Source organism: Grampus griseus (assembly GCF_964374135.1).
Source record: "Grampus griseus genome assembly, chromosome: X".
Lineage (NCBI taxonomy): Eukaryota > Metazoa > Chordata > Mammalia > Artiodactyla > Delphinidae > Grampus > Grampus griseus.
Window position 1 is genome coordinate 29,110,761 of NC_138999.1, and position 16,961 is coordinate 29,127,721.

Genomic DNA, 16,961 nt, shown 5'->3' on the forward strand with positions numbered 1-16,961 from the left:
TGGATGATGGTTTATTTTCTTCATTTAGCTTCTCATCCTCAAGTGAAATGTGGATTTTATAACACAGATCATTCATTTGTATATTCTTAAATGCCTTCTATGGATTAACGTGTTCTAAATGCAGTTGCTGGTAAAGCACTCAGCCTCTTGCCTGAATTATTCACGTTTGGGGGGAGGCTTTCAGGCAAATGTCTGATTTTACTTTTCCACGTGAGTTGTTGTCTCAGTACATTTTACACAAAGGAAACAAAGCGGAAAATGTTGGAACTTGGTGAAAACAAATCCCAGGTGCACACGAATAAAGAAGGGTAGAGAAGGAGGAGAAGCATATGGGAAGAGGAGCAGAAAGGAACAGATGCCAGATGGAAGGAGTCAATGGAAGAGGCTGCCTAGGGTGTAGAAATGGAAAAGTCAAAATGTGGGGAGAGACCTTTCCATTTCTCAAAGCAGAAAGAATTCCGGTACTAGCATGAGTCACACGAAAACTGAGTGGTTTATTTTAGTCACTGGGTCCAGGTTCTTCTACCAGAAACATTAAGAATCATTGATTGCAACACTACAGGAAAGCAGTGCATTCCAGTGTATATTTCATGCCAAAAGTCTCAGAATTCTGCATGTGGAAATAAACATATAACTAAACACTGTCTTCCCTCCATGTTGCCATCAAAATACCCACATTTTGTTGCTCTCAAAAGCAGGTAGCTGGATTTTTATTGAGGACTGCTATGTAGTCCACAGTACGTTTACGCACTGTGGAAGTAACCAACCAATGTACCTTTAGTGGGATTGTTAGAACCATCAGTTATCTTTCTAGATATTCTGACAGTTTGCTCCTGTTATTTTTCAGGTCCCATTTGGAAGCCAGTTCTGACCAGTGGAAGCGTCTGCACCTTTCTCTTCAGGAACTTCTGGTGTGGCTACAGCTGAAAGATGATGAGTTAAGCCGGCAGGCACCTATTGGAGGCGATGTCCCAGCAGTTCAGAAGCAGAATGATGTACACAGGGTAGGATATTTTTAAGCATAGTGATTTGCACATAGTAAGCATTCAATGACTGTTTTAAAATTAGTTTTGATTGAAACTAGGTTGAAAAAGGAAAAGAAATCGAGTGGAAGAGAAATCTTTTTTTACTCCTCTAGTCCAAGGGTCAATTAGAAATAATCCAAGCCATTATATTGTAAATGTCAAAAGCATCTGCATTAATAATATCATTTAAGATTTGTCCATGTCTTTTGGCGATGTTTAAAAATGTCATTTTGGAAAATATTAAACGTATGCTAAAGTGACATAATTCTATAATAAACACCTGGGTACCCATCAAGACCAAGTTATCAATTCATGGCCAGTCTTACTTCTTCTATGCCTCTACTTTGTCCTCCATTATCTAAAAGCAAATCTCAGGCACGGATCATTTAATTCATGAATATTTGATAAAGTGTCTCTAAAAGATAAGAATTTGCTCTTTAAAGGTAAACACGTTGTTACTATAATACATTTTTTAAAATTTATTTATTTTATCTTTGGCTGCGTTGGGTCTTCGTTGCTGTGCGCAGGCTTTCTCTAGTTGCGGCAAGCGGGGACTACTGTACTCTTCGTTACGGTGCGCGGGCTTCTCATTGCGGTGGCTTCTCTTGTCGTGGAGCATGGGCTCTAGGCATTCAGGCTTCAGTAGTTGCAGCTCGTGGGCTCTAAAGCGCAGGCTCAGTAGTTGTGGCGCACGGGCTTAGTCGCTTCACGGCATGTGGGATCTTCCCGGACCAGGGCTCGAACCCGTTTCCCCTGAATTGGCAGGTGGATTCTTAACCACTGCGCCACCAGGGAAGCCCTATAATACTTTTTAAATGTCAATAATTTCATCATGACAAATACCAAGGCAGTATTCAAATTTCCATTTCTCATATACATGTCTTAAATGTTTTAACAGGTTTTTGGGGTTTTAGTTTTTTGGTTTAAATAAGAATTGAAATAAGGTCCAGACATTGTGCTTGGCTAATTTGTCTTTTAAATTCCCCTCCACTTTTTTTTTCACTTTTTATTTTGAAGTAATTACAGATTCACAGTAAGTTACAAAAATAGTACAGAGAGTCTCCCTACACATTCCACCCAGTTTCCTCTAACGGTTGCACCTAACATAACTATAGAACAATAATTATTGTCATTTTAACATGTAATTGACATAAAAATTTACATTTACAGTGGTTATAACACAACTCAATTCAGGCTAGCCACATTTCCAGGGCTCAGATATGGCTAGTGGCTATTCTGTTGAACAGTGTAGTTCTACAGGTTTGATTGTATTCGGGTTTGCCTTTTTTTGGTCAGACTACTTCATAGATAGTAGTGTATTTTTCCGTCACCGGGAGGTACACAGTGTCTTGTTTTCTCTTGTGTGTGTGTGATTTTTGGCAGCTGTTAATGATCAATGCCTAGGGGTTGCAGTGTGATGATTGCCTATTTCTATCATTTCTTCTTCATTTATTAGCTGGAGTACTTCTATGAAAAGAAAATATATACTCATCCACAATTTGGGTACCCAGGATATAGTTCGTCTAGGACAGGTGCGGTAAATGTTTCTACTTTACCAGTCTTCAGGATAACAACTTGCTCATTAGCATTCTCCAACAGCAATCAATTGTTTCTTTTTTCTTTTTTAACATCTTTATTGGAGTATAATTGCTTTACAATGGTGTGTTACTTTCTGCTTTATAACGAAGTGAATCAGTTATACATATATCTCCATATCTCTTCCCTCGTGCGTCTCCCTGCCTCCCACCCTCCCTATCCCACCCCTCTAGGTGGTCACAAAGCACCGAGCTGATCTCCCTGTGCTATGCGGTTGCTTCCCACTAGCTATCTATTTTACGTTTGGTAGCGTATATATGTCCATACCACTCTCTCGCTTTGTCACAGCTTACCCTTCCTCCTCCCCGTATCATCAAGTCCATTCTGTAGTAGGTCTGCGTCTTTATTCCCGTCTTGCCCCTAGGTTCTTCATGACTTTTTTTTTTTTTAGATTCCATATATATGTGTTAGCATACGGTATTTGTTTTTCTCTTTCTGACTTACTTCCCTCTGTATGACAGACTCTAGGTCCATCCACCTCACTACAAATAACTCAATTTCATTTTTTTTTATGGCTGAGTAATATCCCATTGTATGTATGTGCCACATCTTCTTTATCCATTCATCTGTTGATGGACACTTAGGTTGCTTCCATGTCCCGGCTATTGTAAATAGAGCTGCAATGAACATTGTGGTACATGACTCTTTTTGAATTACGGTTTTCTCAGGATATATGCCCAGGAGTGGGATTGCTGGGTCGTATAGTAGTTCTGTTTTTAGTTTTTTAAGGAACCTCCGTACTGTTCTCCATAGTGGCTGTATCAATTTACATTCCCACCAACACTGCAAGAGGGTTCCCTTTTCTCCACACCCTCTCCAGCATTTACTGTTTGTAGATTTTTTGATGATGGCCATTCTGACCGGTGTGAGATGATATCTCATTGTAGTTTTGATTTGCATTTCTCTAATGATTAATGATGTTGAGCAATCTTTCATGTGTTTGTTGGCAATCTGTATATCTTCTTTGGAGAAATATCTATTTAGGTCTTCTGCCCATTTTTGGATTGGGTTGTTTGTTTTTTTGATATTGAGCTGCATGAGCTGCTTGTAAATTTTGGAGATTAATCCTTTGTCAGTTGCTTCATTTGCAAATATTTTCTCCCATTCTGAAGGTTGTCTTTTCATCTTGTTTATGGTTTCCTTTGCTGTGCAAAAGCTTTTAAGTTTCATTAGGTCCCATTTGTTTATTTTTGTTTTTATTTCCATTTCTCTAGGAGCTGGGTCAAAAAGGAAAGGATCTTGCTTGATTTATGTCAAAGAGTGTTCTTCCTGTTTTCTTCTAAGAGTTTGATAGTGTCTGGCCTTACCTTTAGGTCTTTAGTGCTTTTTGAGTTTATTTTTGTGTATGGTGTTAGGGAGTGTTCTAATTTCATTCTTTTACGTGTAGCTGTCCAGTTTTCCCAGCTCCACTTATTGAAGAGGCTGTCTAATTGTTTCTTTCCTTTGTTTGTTTTTCATTATATTTTTGTCTCCTCTACTAGACTCAGAGTGAGGAAGGCAGAGATTTCGTCTTGCTGACCTCCAAGACCCTGGTACCTAGCAAAGTGTCTGCCATACGGTGGATATTGATAGGTGTTTTTTTGTTGTTGTTTTGTTTTGTTTTGTTTTGTTTTTTTTGTGGTACGCGGGCCTCTGACTGTTGTGACCTCTCCCGTTGCGGAGCACAGGCTCCGGACACGCAGGCTCAGCGGCCATGGCTCACGGGCCCAGCCGCTCCGCAGCATGTGGGATCATCCCGGACCGGGCACGAACCCGTGTCCCCTGCATCAGCAGGCGGACTCTCAACCACTGCGCCACCAGGGAAGCCCTGTTTTGTTTTGTTTTGTTTGCGGTACGCGGGCCTCTCACTGTTGTGGCCTCTCCCTTTGTGGAGCACAGGCTCAGGATGTGCAGGCTCAGCGGCCATGACTCACGGGCCCAGCCGCTCCGTGGCATGTGAGATCCTCCCGGACCCGGGCACCAGCCCATGTCCCCTGCATCGGCAGACGGACTCTCAACCACTGCGCCACCAGGGAAGCCCCAAATGGTGCCACTTTTATATGTTCAGCACTTAAAGGAAAGATATCTATGGAGACATAGCAAAAACTGGCATCTTGAAGAAAGGTCAAGGGTTTATATTATTCCAGAGAAGAGGATATAGGAGATGACAAAAAGGGAAGAGAACATGAGGGAAGACCCCAGAGTCTATAAAAAATTGCCAAGGAAACTGCCAGTTTCTCCTTTAGCCATTCCCCTTCATATAATTCAGAATATTAAGGTAGCTTTTGTGGTAGGGTGTGATATAATAGCTATAATTTTTAAAGTCTTCTAACTTTGAATAAATAGTGAAAACACTCCGGTGTATATGTGGAAGAGCATTCACTGAGAAGGATGGGTATTTTAAATAGAATGCATTATATGATATGGTGAAATGAGACAGAATTTCTACCAAAGGTGTAATTTTATTCTAGTTCCAGAAATCAAAGAAGATGAATCGTTGGGCAAGTGCACTAGGATTCAGGAGGCTGAGATTCTAGCCCTATTCATCTATAAGTTAGATGGTGATTGCTACTTTGTTCTTCAGGTATAAGATGAGGAATTTGGTCTGCGTAGTTTTTCTACAGTCCCTTCTAGCCACCATTTTGTTATAAATACATTCTGTTATAAATACAGCCTCACTCTCCCATTATTGGCTTTGGTTGCCTGCTAACAGCAATAAAATGTTAGCACACATCATTCTCGGTCCTCTTACCAACCTCCAGCCTTCCAACGCTAACACATCACTGGGTCAGTTTACCTTTCTTGACTCTGTCTACTGTAGTCATTGCCACTGTTACAAGAGACCTTTTCTCCTCACTTTTCTGTATCTACTCTTAACACCCTACAGCGCAATCAACATTTCAATCAGAGTAATCTATGTAAAAATGTAAATTGAATTATGTCATTCCTTATCTTAACACTCTTCAGTGGCTTTTCAGTGCCCTTGGGAAACGACCAGAAATGCTCAGCAAGGACCCCAAAGTCCCATCTGGGTGGTCTGGCCCCAATTTGTTCTTTTCTCACTGCCCTTCCTCTTGCTCTCTTGATGCTAGCTGTACTGCCTTCTTTTACTTGTTTCCAGTTCTCTGTGTTCCTCTCTGGTGGGGCTTTGAACATGCTGATCCTCTGTCTGAAACCCTTTCTACCCAAACCTCCCCCCTCATAATTTCCTGGCTCGTGTCTAATAATCCTTCACATCTTGGCTCAGGCATCAAGCTAGCTTTTCTCCAATGCCCACATTTGACCACATCTCCTTTTCTGTGCCTTCATAACACCGTACTTTTCTTTCTATAATGTAATGTTCTTTGTCATCATGAATATGTGTGACTTTTTGATTAATGTCAACCACCTTCACTAAACCTTGGGCTTCTTGCTTTTGGGAAGAGGGTTGTCATTTTTATACCTAGCACCTTATAAAGTGTCAAGTACATGATAGACAATGAATAGATAAAGGAGCATAGGAATTAAGGAAAGGAGATAAGGAGGCAGGAAGGGAGGAAAACAACCAATGAACTAATCTTTTGTTCCTTCCTCTCTAGTCTACTGTGATCCAGGGCAGGGAAAGAAAGAATAAAGAGTAATGTTCCTTCCTCACTTGCATCTTTTTTTCTCTTTACTCCTAAGTAAGCATCTTTTCATAGTGTGTAAAGCTACTTTGATGCCCACTGTTTTTATTTGTGGTCTGGTCCAGTGTTTTCATGAAATTCTCTTTGTATCCTTAAGAAAAATCCTTGTCACACAACACTCCCTCGAAGAACATCATCACTCCTCAGTGTTGATGAGAGAACAATTTTGCACCCTGTTTACTCAGTTTTGTCACATTTATGCAGTAGCCCCTTTATAGTTGTAGTGGAGTTGCTGTCTAGTTAGTGATGCTCTCATTACCTGTGGACAAAAAGAACAAAGGAGAATCCTTGAAATTGGGTCTTTCTATCAGATCTTCAGAATCCAATTAGGAAGAGGTAAAGGAAACACAGTCATTGCAAAACTCTGTCAAGATCTAGTCTTGCACAGAGTTTGTATTTGTAGACTTTTGTTTTACTTTACCATGTTTCCAGGATTATAAACTGTCTTGCTCTTTATGGGTTTCTTGCTCCAAAGACTGTTTATATAAAATGTTTGGTATCAAGATGGCTCACTTTTTATTGTACCCTTGCTCCTCATGTATTTGGTGTGTCACTTTTTTAAAATCACCTGCCTACTATCTATTGTAAATTATTAATGTTGTTGCTTTTTATGGGAATACAAATCCCATTAAAATGTCAAAAGTGTAAACACTAAGTAAATATTTTTTACTTTTTTCTATAAATCAGAATGCTTGTAAAACAGGTCATTTATATTTTCTTAGTATATCATTGCAGATTAGTGATAAAGTTTTATAGCAAAATATCATATGTCTTGTACTCTTAAAGCAAAAATATACAGTCAATCTCAATTACTCTGCTGTAGGTAAAGTTATAAGACAGTCCACACAGGTAGTCGGGGACTGCAGTCTCACTCCCCAAAGCAGTTTTTTACACCCATGGGAGTGGATCTGTGTTCCCCAAACCAGCTGGGCACCATAAGAACTGCAACTGGAATGGCTCTGAGGACTAATTAATAAAATAATGTTCCGTATGTGGTGAAGTATTCTAAATAATTAAAGCTCAGATGTGCCTTAGCAAATATAAACTGACCAATTTTTATATCTTTTGAATACATTATCCTGGCTTTTACGGTTCCTCATTACTTGCCTCACTAGACTGACTCGTTTTCAATGAAGTGTGTATTATCCTGGTTCAGATACATTTTTTAAACTGACTTCCTTTGTTTTACTTGAGCAGTCACTAAAGTGATATTTATTACTTGTCTACTCCTGTGATTAACCTAGAGAGAGCTTTAAAGGAGCAGATCATAGTGGGGAATTTCTAAGGAGAACTGCAGTAAACCACGAGTTTATTTAATTCTCTTCATCCCACCCCAAATTTAAATGGAAATCAGGTCTTGATTATAAGAACACTGTAGGTAATGACTTTTTGTTTGCATTTTTACTAATGAAAGTGTTTGTCATTCGGTTTTCATCTTTCAATTTAAAACTCTCTGTAATTCCTTCCCTAGAGACCATTAAGGACACCTTCAAAGCTTCCTGAGATTTTCTGGTTAAGATTTAGACGGACGTATTCAGTACATACATTATTAAAACAGTAGACAGAAAGCCATTATTGTGTGGATGCTGTTGACAAATGAAAAGGCTTGAATAAAGTAGTTAACTTATTCATTTGTCAGGTCCTATATTATGCATGTTCAGTCTCCTCAGAAGTCACCACATAGTGAGGGAGAGGTTCAGAAATTCAATAAAATTATCCTGAAATCACGTTGTAGATTATACATTTATTTAAGCTAATTCTGTTATCAATGCTGGCCTGCTTCCTTTGGGTACATTTTAGTATGTGTGTTAGCTTGATGAGTTCCCTCATCAAAGGAATCCTTCTATTTCCACAGAAATAGAAAATGTCTTTAGGTGCCATTTGTGAACGTTAAGATTCAAGTCAGCTCTGTGTTACCAAATAAATGCATTGTTCCCTATCACCTCTGAAAAACAACAACAAAAAAAGGTTGTGATACAGTGATTCATTCCAACATTCATTGGCCTAGCCTCTTGGAGTTTCTAAACAAGTTTGGTTCCCTTGCAAAGTTCACTGTTCGTTATCTACCTCTAAGATGTCTGCGTGACTAGGTTGGAGGAAATCGACATCTTTGTGATCGATTCTTCATCACTAATGGAGTAAGCTACTTTCATATAAGTTTGGAATTTTATGCAGTCATATTTAGAAATGCTGAATAGAAAAGATTTTAAATTATTTTTAGAACTACATTTCTAGCCATTTGAGGAAGTCTTCTGAAAACTAGCTATATCATCAAAACTTGAGAACAGAGTCATCTAGGATTTGCTACTTTTGTTTAATGACTATAATAAGATAAACTATGAATAGTTTACAAATTGACTTCTCTACCACAGTCCTCTTTATAACCATGTGAAAATATTTTTGATATCTTGACAAATACTCTTAAAATAATATTTGTGTACTACTTTGCCTTTACAAAGCACTTTGACACACATTTGTTTAATTACAGATGAACCCCTGATCTTTTTATGTGTTCTTCCATTTCCCCCAAAAAATTATTTTAGGAAAAATTGTACCATAACTTGGACTTCTAGAATTCATTGAGTCTTTCAGTAATTATTTATTGAATGCCTACTCTGTGCCAGGGGCTGAAGGTACAGTAGTGAAGAAAACGAGACTCTGCCCCCACAGACCTTCAAATTTTAATGAGGGAAACGCACAGTAAGCCAATACATTAATATATAAAATCACGTCAGGGGAATTCCCTGGCGGTCCAGTGGTTAGGACTCTGTGCTCTCACTGCTGCGGCCCCGGGTTCGATCCCTGGCTGGGGAACTAAGATCCCACAAGCTGTGCCGCATGGCCATAAAAAAAAAAAGAACTAAAAACAATAAAATAAAATCATGTCAGGTCAGTTCTGTGAAGAGAAAATGAACAAAATAAGGATAGAGAAAGACTGAGAGGTAGTGGCCTACCTAAAGAGATTATAGTTGAGCAAAGGGCTGTGTGCGTGAGTGAGCCAAGCAAAGACCTTGAGTGAAGCATATTCTAGGCAGAAGGAGCAGCAAATGCAAAGGCCAAGATGTAAGAACAGGTTTGGGGTGCCCAAGGAATAGCAGGATGGGCTTAGTGGTAGGTTGTTGAGAGAGGCAAAGACCAGATAATGTGGTCTTTTCTGCCATAGTTTGGAGGTGGATTTTATTCTATGTGTATTGAGACATCACTGGAGAACCACAGACAGGAATGATGTGATCTGATTGATGTGTTCAGAAATGGACTCTGGCTGCTGTGTGAAGAAATGATGATAGGAGGAGCAAAACTGAAAGCAGGGAGAAAGTTAGGAGGGTGTTGAAGTCATTTAGGAAGGAGATAATGATGGCTTGGACTGGAATGGAAATGATAGATATGATGAAAAATTATATGGCCCAAGATAAAGTTTGAAGGTAGAGCTGATAGAACTTAAGATAGATGGGGTATGACTATGAGAGAAAGCAGAGATTCAGGGATGACTCTGAAGTCTGTGGTTTGAACAAATGGGGAAATGATGATGCCATTTATGGAAACAGGAAAGACTTCAAAATGATCATGGATGAGGGTGGGGTGTATGTGGAGAGAAACAGGAGTTCCATTTCTGGATTATGTTGATAGACAGAAACAAATGGCCTAATTCAGAAATTATTCACCGCTTACACTTGACAATGTCAAATTTTGGCCGAGCCTCTGGAGAATGGATATTAATTAATTTTTCACAGGATTTCCTGATAATCCATTTATCTGCACTATTGCTTCAGAAAGAATTTCCAAAATTTAGGGTTTAGGCTCAACGACCTAATACCTAATTCTCTAAATGACCCTAGGAGCAGATTGAATTTTCACCAGTGATTTTTCAGGGTGAGCTCAGAGTTTAACAACACTATTGTCTGTAGGAAGTGACTTCCCCAGTGGTTGTCGGAAGCAGCTCAACCTCAGGATTAAGAGTCAAACAGCTGTGCACGATGCTGCGTGGGCACTAACTATTCCTCCACGGTATCACAGATCTGCAAGCGGGCTGGACTCTCTGCTAGCCCATGCCCTTGATCTCAGAGAACACAACTTTTTGTTTAAAACACTTCCAAAAGATAAATCTCAACAGGAGCTTGTTAAACATATTTCCCCCCTTAGATACTCCAAAATGTTTTTTCATTCAGTAAAATTAGATATTTTTAAAAATAATTTCAGGCTTGAAATATGTCCATTTACTTTCTCAAACTTGCTTCAAATTGATTTAATCTCACTTATAAATTAATATTGTTGTTCATGTTGTTGACTGTCTGAAACAGTGCTTAGATGTACCTGAAACAATGGCTAGATGTGTCTGATACCATGATCCCTTATCGTCACTTTTCTTCAGAAGTAGAGTAAAAATAAGATAAACTTTTTTCATCTTGTCTAAAGATGATGATGTAGTCAAACTCATAGAAGCAGAGAGTAGAGAGGTGGTTGCAAGGGCCTGGGGAGAGGGGGAAATGTGGAGTTGTTCAACAAGTATAAACTTTCAGTTATGCAAAATGAGTAAGTTCGTGAGGTCTACTGTGCGACCCAGTGCCTGTAGGTAACAGTATTGTATCATGCACTTAAAACTTTGTTAAGTGGGTAGATCTCATGTTACGTGTTCTTAGCACAATAAAAAAAAAAAAGATGATTATGACCTTTTCTTTATAGCCCATATGTCCCATTTTCATAGCTTCTCTAATACCAACTATGTCGAATGAATATTAAGTGAACCCTTTGTCTTTCTGGGTTTTTTTGTTGCCACTTCTGACAAATGTCCTTCTTCCTAAAATCCCTATGAATTTGTCTTAGATTCTTAGAGGCAAAATTTCTGGTACTCCAGTTAACCACATTTGGATCTTGCCTTTTTCCATGATCTTGGTTTCAAATTAATTGAGCAATGTTTGTCCCTAAATCAGCAGTTAGTCATTAAAATATTTCTGACGTGCTTGAGACTCAATAAATACGGTGGCTCTTAAAATGAGGAAGGTCATTATGGCGAGAGAACGATTTCAGCAACGTTCTTATCAGAAGTAAAAACAATATAGGAGGCATACAGATAAGGTAGAAATAATATGGAAACTAGAATGATAATATAGGATGACAAAACTAAAATACCGATCAATTTGTGGAAATGACTGTGTTACTGTCCTTGTCCTATGCGCACTCAGTAACCATTTATTGAGATCACTTTAACCGCCGTTGGATCACTTTATTTTTTTTCTTTCGTTTTTAAAAAATTTTTATTGGGGGTATAATTGATTTACAGTGGTGTGTTAGTTTCTGCTGTACAGCAAAGTGAATCAGTTATACATATACGTGTATCTACCCTTTTTTAGATTCTTTTTCCATATATGTCATTACAGAGTATTGAGTAGAGTTCCCTGTGCCCTGTACTGTACAGTAGATTCTTATTAGTTATCTATTGTATATATAGTAGTGCGTATGTGTCAGTCCCAATTTTCCAATTTAGAGTCTGTCTGTTCTCTCATCTCCTAGCTAATGCAGGCTAGAGGAAAAGCCCAACCAGCAGTTCAATAATGGAGCTTCCGAAAGTATGGACGTGAACATCTCTAGAGAAGAAATCACTAGGATTACGAAGGCAGGGTTAATAGGGCCTCCTCTTGAGGAGAATCCACCTAGTGACTCAAAGATTACTCTCGGCTTTGGATCTGGAACCTAAGAGTAGACCCAGAAAAACATCTCTCCGTTTTCCCCAATAGACAGCATTCATTTTTTTCTCTCTCTTAATTCACGAAACCAGGCTTCCACCCTCGAGCACCAACTGCATCTAAATCCAGCTGGCCTCCATATAACACACTCTGGTTTTCTACCTGGGTGTTCTGTTATTTATTCAACAGTATTTATTGATTACTATATGCCAAGCTATGGCTATAATTCTTAATATCAGTAATGAAAGACTATCTCAAACTGCCACCATGTAACAGGCCTGTGGCCAATTAATGATCTAAACGTGTTGATCATGGAATTTTAGAACTGGATGTTAGAACTTAGGTAAGGCACTTAGCGAACCTCTACATTTTACAAATGAGGATGGGAAGGCTCAGAGAGATTTTATGACTTGTCTTAGATCATGCAACCAGGTTTTGGCCCGGCCCAGACTTGAACTTTTGGTGTCCTGCTACTCAGGACAGTGCTCTTTTCACCACTTCAGTCTGCCTCTCAGGATGGTCCTGTAAAGTTCTAATAAATGTGGAGATAACGTATAGTCATTCCTTCAGATTTCTGGTCCAAATGACACAGATATAGACTTGCCACTTCAGTGGGAATATAGGTAAAATTCAGCTCCGGGGAAACTATACACTGTACATGGTTGAAAGAGATCTGTTTTGAAAGGTAAGGGCTTTAACTTACATCCTTAGTTATAGGACCACTGTCTCTAGGTGAAAGCAGCATAGCTTATCTCTCTCTGATGTCTGTACCTGTGCCCAGACTTCTCTTCCTGCTCCTCTCTTCCCTGAGGTATCTCAAGCAAATCAGTATCTCACCCTTCATCCCCTCTATACATGGTTCTGAGCTACTATTTATGTATTATTAGGTATTTGTGGTAATAGTCACCCTAATTTTTTTTTCCACAAGTAGGACAGACAGAAAAAAAAAAAGAAGAATCACTGACTTGGTTCTTTATCACTTTCAGGTTTTTTATTTCTGATCTGCTTCATAGCCATTAGGATTTTCCACCTTTGTGGCTTCCAAATTTTTTGTAATTCAGAGAACTTTTATTTTTTTGTTCTTACTCACTTTCAGCCTGGCTTAAAATGGATGAACAGTGACTTGGTTCTTCTCTGTTACTTTCAGGGTTTTTAAGTTTCTCATTTGCTTCATGGTCATTAGGATTTTCCACTTATGTGTCTTCCACATTTTTTGTAATTCAGGAAACTTGTTCTTTGCTCTTACTCAGTTTCAGCCTGGCTTAAGAATTTCAGGGTTTGGATTCTAAGTGACTAACGAACTGATGGCCTTAGGTACATCCTAACTTATCTGTACTTTACTTTGCATTGGTAAGACATTAATTGAATAAAAATATGCTTTTATACAAACATACCTACTCAGTCAAACTGTTGACTCCTTAAGGACAAAGATTAGGTCCCTTCATCTGTACTGCCTTATACATAATAGATTCAAAATAAAGTTTTGTGAATGAATGAATGAATCAGCAAGCAGTGAAGTCACCCAGTTGGTTAGTATTTGTGATGTATAAATACTATCCATCAGACAATGTAACCTTCACGATAAAATGGATTGACCTTGGGATTTGCTGCTACTGTAATTCTGTAGTGCACGATTCAAATCAGCTACTTTCGTGACCCTTAAGAAGCTGAAGGAAAATTATCAGTTTAGTATGCCTAACTTTTTCTCATTTGTGAGATAGAATAGTATTTTCTTTTCACCGAGGTACTCTGCGTCTTTAGTAGTTCCTTCGAATTCTTCCACATCACTATTTCAGAGCCTTGGGCCTGGCTATCTTAAAATGGGAAAAAAGAAGGTATGGGGGAAAAGATGGGTTTTAAAGAAAATAACTTCATCTGTTCAAAAGATTCAAGAAGTAAATATCTTAACATTTGAATATTGACATCGAATTAGGGTAAAGATTTACTCTGTATGTGTATGGGAGAAGGGCTTTATATCTGATAGCTTTTTCATATCAGCACATGAATGAACCAACCTATCTGATTTAAAATATTAATTATAATCTATGAGACAAAAATCAGTATTGTATATGAGTATGTATTTTCCCCAGTGTCATTCAAATAGACTTTTTTTGAGAAACAAGACAATTATCAAAGAGTTAAGGCTCTTGACGTTGAGTGTTGTCATTGTTTAAAAATGGCTCCATTTTCCTTTTAAAACGTGGTGAAATGTTGTAACATTCAGTGTATGGTAAGTTGATCAGATATTGAAAAATCTATTTTTCATTATTTTAATGCAACATCTTCATGGGTTTTTTTTATTGTTGTCTTGTTGTTATTATTTTTACTACATAAGCCTCTCTCTTTTAAACTCCGTGCTACAAGGACCAACGATATCCATTGCCTACAACAGAGTCTGGTACATAGTGTAGGTGCTCAAAATTTATTACATGAATAAATGGAAGAGGACCTTTCATATAACCATGTTTAACATGACGTTCCTATTTATAGTTTTTTTCTCCCTCTTTTTCTGAGGTGTTTACAGTTGTTTTATGTGTGTGTTTAGTCTAAATCTTAAATTCTGAAGATACAGTCACTTAACCCTCTCTTCCATCTACTTTCTTTTCTTAATTTCTGGCAACGATGTGAAAATAATGGTGCTTATGTCTTTGTAACGACAGAACTTCCTTTGTCTTTTCTTTCGATTCATCTTAATCCTCAGTGACTCATATTTAAGAAATGAACTGTGCAGCTGTGGTGGAGCTAAGCCCTTGGCAACAACTCGAGGGGCAAACAAGTGGTCTCTCACAATGGATGGGTGGTCCTTAGCCTTGAATTATTTGCTGTTCGGTTTTAACAGTGGAATTGCATCATCAAACAGTGTCTTGAACTTTTTCACTTTGATGGGACCTTTAAGATCCATTTCCTTATTTGACGGACTTTGCTCCAATAATTATCTCCACTTTCCCCCGAGGTCTTTAATATATTCTTCTCTGCTATGGTGACCAACTGTCCTGGTTTGCCTGATGCTGTCCTGGTTTCAGCATTGAAAGTTCCGTGTCCTTAGTACCTGGCAAACAAGGATGGTTGCTTATCCATCTTTCAGTCTGTGTTCAAACCATTCCCATACTAAAAAGAACGTATCTCTCTTTGCCTTGCGATCCTCTCTGTCCTGTCCTCCTCTTTTCCCTGAAATGTTATCATTTGAAATGCCTCCTCCTTCTCTCACTTACTCCTCAACTAAACCTGTTTCCAAGGCTACTGCCCTCCGCCGAAATGGCTCTCACCAAGTCTGATGAACACTTCTCAGTGCTCATCTTGCTTTACTTCTGTGTCATGATTGGACACTCTTGGTCACTTTATTCCTCTCAAACTCTCACTCTCTCTTCATTACTTTTACATTCCTTATTTCCCCCAGTCTTCACACCTATCCAATCCTTTTCAGCCTTTCATTGGATCCAGTTCCTCTGTCTGCTCATTACATTTGCATCTGTGTTCTCCAGAATTTTCTTTTCCTCTCACTCCACTGAGCAATCTCATCTACTTACGTAATTTTAATCCTTGCCTGTATGCATAATCGTAGGCACTCAGTGGATATTAGCGTAGTGAGTGAATGACTCCTACATCTCATTTCTTCTCCCTAAACATTGGATTCGAAACTTGTTTCCTGCTGGAAAGAATGTTACGTCTCCAAGCCGAGCATATCACATCCTCTTATTCTGTTCCCCATACAGACCCCCCTCATAGGAGCCTGGGATTTTAATATTCATCTTTATTAATTTTATGCTAAATGTGCACATGAGGTGTTCTGGATCAGAGACAGATCTCCTTGACTTACTTTACAGTAACTATCATCCCTACCTTCCACCCTCTGTTCAAACCTTACCCCTAAGGAGACGTGGTGAGATCTGATGAAAATTTTCTCACATGAGTGGCTGGGTGGGTGCTCCATAGGAAAGTAACCAGGAAAAAATGATTTTTCTCTGCTTATAAAGGAGAGATAAGCAATTGTCATCTTCTCCCCCGAAAGGGTCTCCTTGGAAACGTGATGGGCCTGAGTCCCAACTCCAACTTCTCTAGGAGCCAGCTAGCCCCATGCATCTCAGGTTTTACAACCTAGAAATGTCTCCAAGGTCTTGGCTTTATATTTTCGAAATGTAAATACCTACAGAGATAGCTACTCCAGTCTTTCTGACAACTTGGAGCTTAACCTAGGAAACTACTCCGGGCTATAACCATTTGGCCCTCTGGATCAGAGAAATTAACTAGACAAATGACTACAGATCTAATTCCCATAGTATGGGAAGGTGTTCACGAGGCTAGAACTTTTTATAGGTGTACTGAGAAATCCAGGAGAGTTTATTTCCTCACTTTTAGTTTAATTGCACCCAGCGTTCACTCCTTTACTCAGCCTAGAAACTAGGTGTCATCCTTGCTCCTCCCCTTCTCTTCTCTAGCATCTATTCGGTTACCAAATTCCCACATCTCTACTCTCTAAACATTTCCTTTCTCTGTCTGTCTCTTTTTTTGCCCTGGTACCATTGCCCTGGTTCAGATCCTCATAATCTTTCGCTGAATTCTTGCAGTTGCCTCCTATTTTCTCTGATTCCATTTCTGTCCTTCTCAAATACATAGTCTGTACTAATGTCAGAGAAATCTATTTGAAACGCACACATGCCCATGCCACTCCCCTGCTTACATCCCTTCAAAGGCTCCTGATTACCTATGAGACAGCACCTAGACTTCTTAGCAGGGTATATATGGTCATAGGTTGAGGTTCAAATCCTGACTTAAAGGTCTAATACAGTTTAAGATAAGGACAGTACCCTGCTTCATCTCTGGATATGTCTTCTCTTTGTACTTTATCTTCTAGAAACACTAGCCTACTTGAGATAATTGCACATGCAGCACTGAATTAGCCCTCTGTCTTTGCACCTGCATTTTCGTCGTCTTCTTCCTCTAACCTGCTTTTCCCTGGCTAACTCATCATGTTCATGCTTTAGAATTCTTCTTGAATACTATCTTCTCCAAGAAGC

General features: G+C 38.9%; 1 protein-coding gene across 6 annotated transcripts in view; it reads left to right on the forward strand.

The window, feature by feature from the left end:
• Positions 1-16,961, forward strand: part of DMD (dystrophin) — a 2,236,200-nt gene that overhangs the window by 1,858,765 nt on the left and 360,474 nt on the right. For all 6 annotated transcript variants that reach the window (XM_082680764.1, XM_082680765.1, XM_082680763.1 and 3 more), the window contains one exon: positions 848-1,004. In XM_082680764.1, coding sequence (XP_082536890.1) covers positions 848-1,004 — 157 coding nt within the window. The remainder of the gene's footprint in view (positions 1-847; positions 1,005-16,961) is intronic.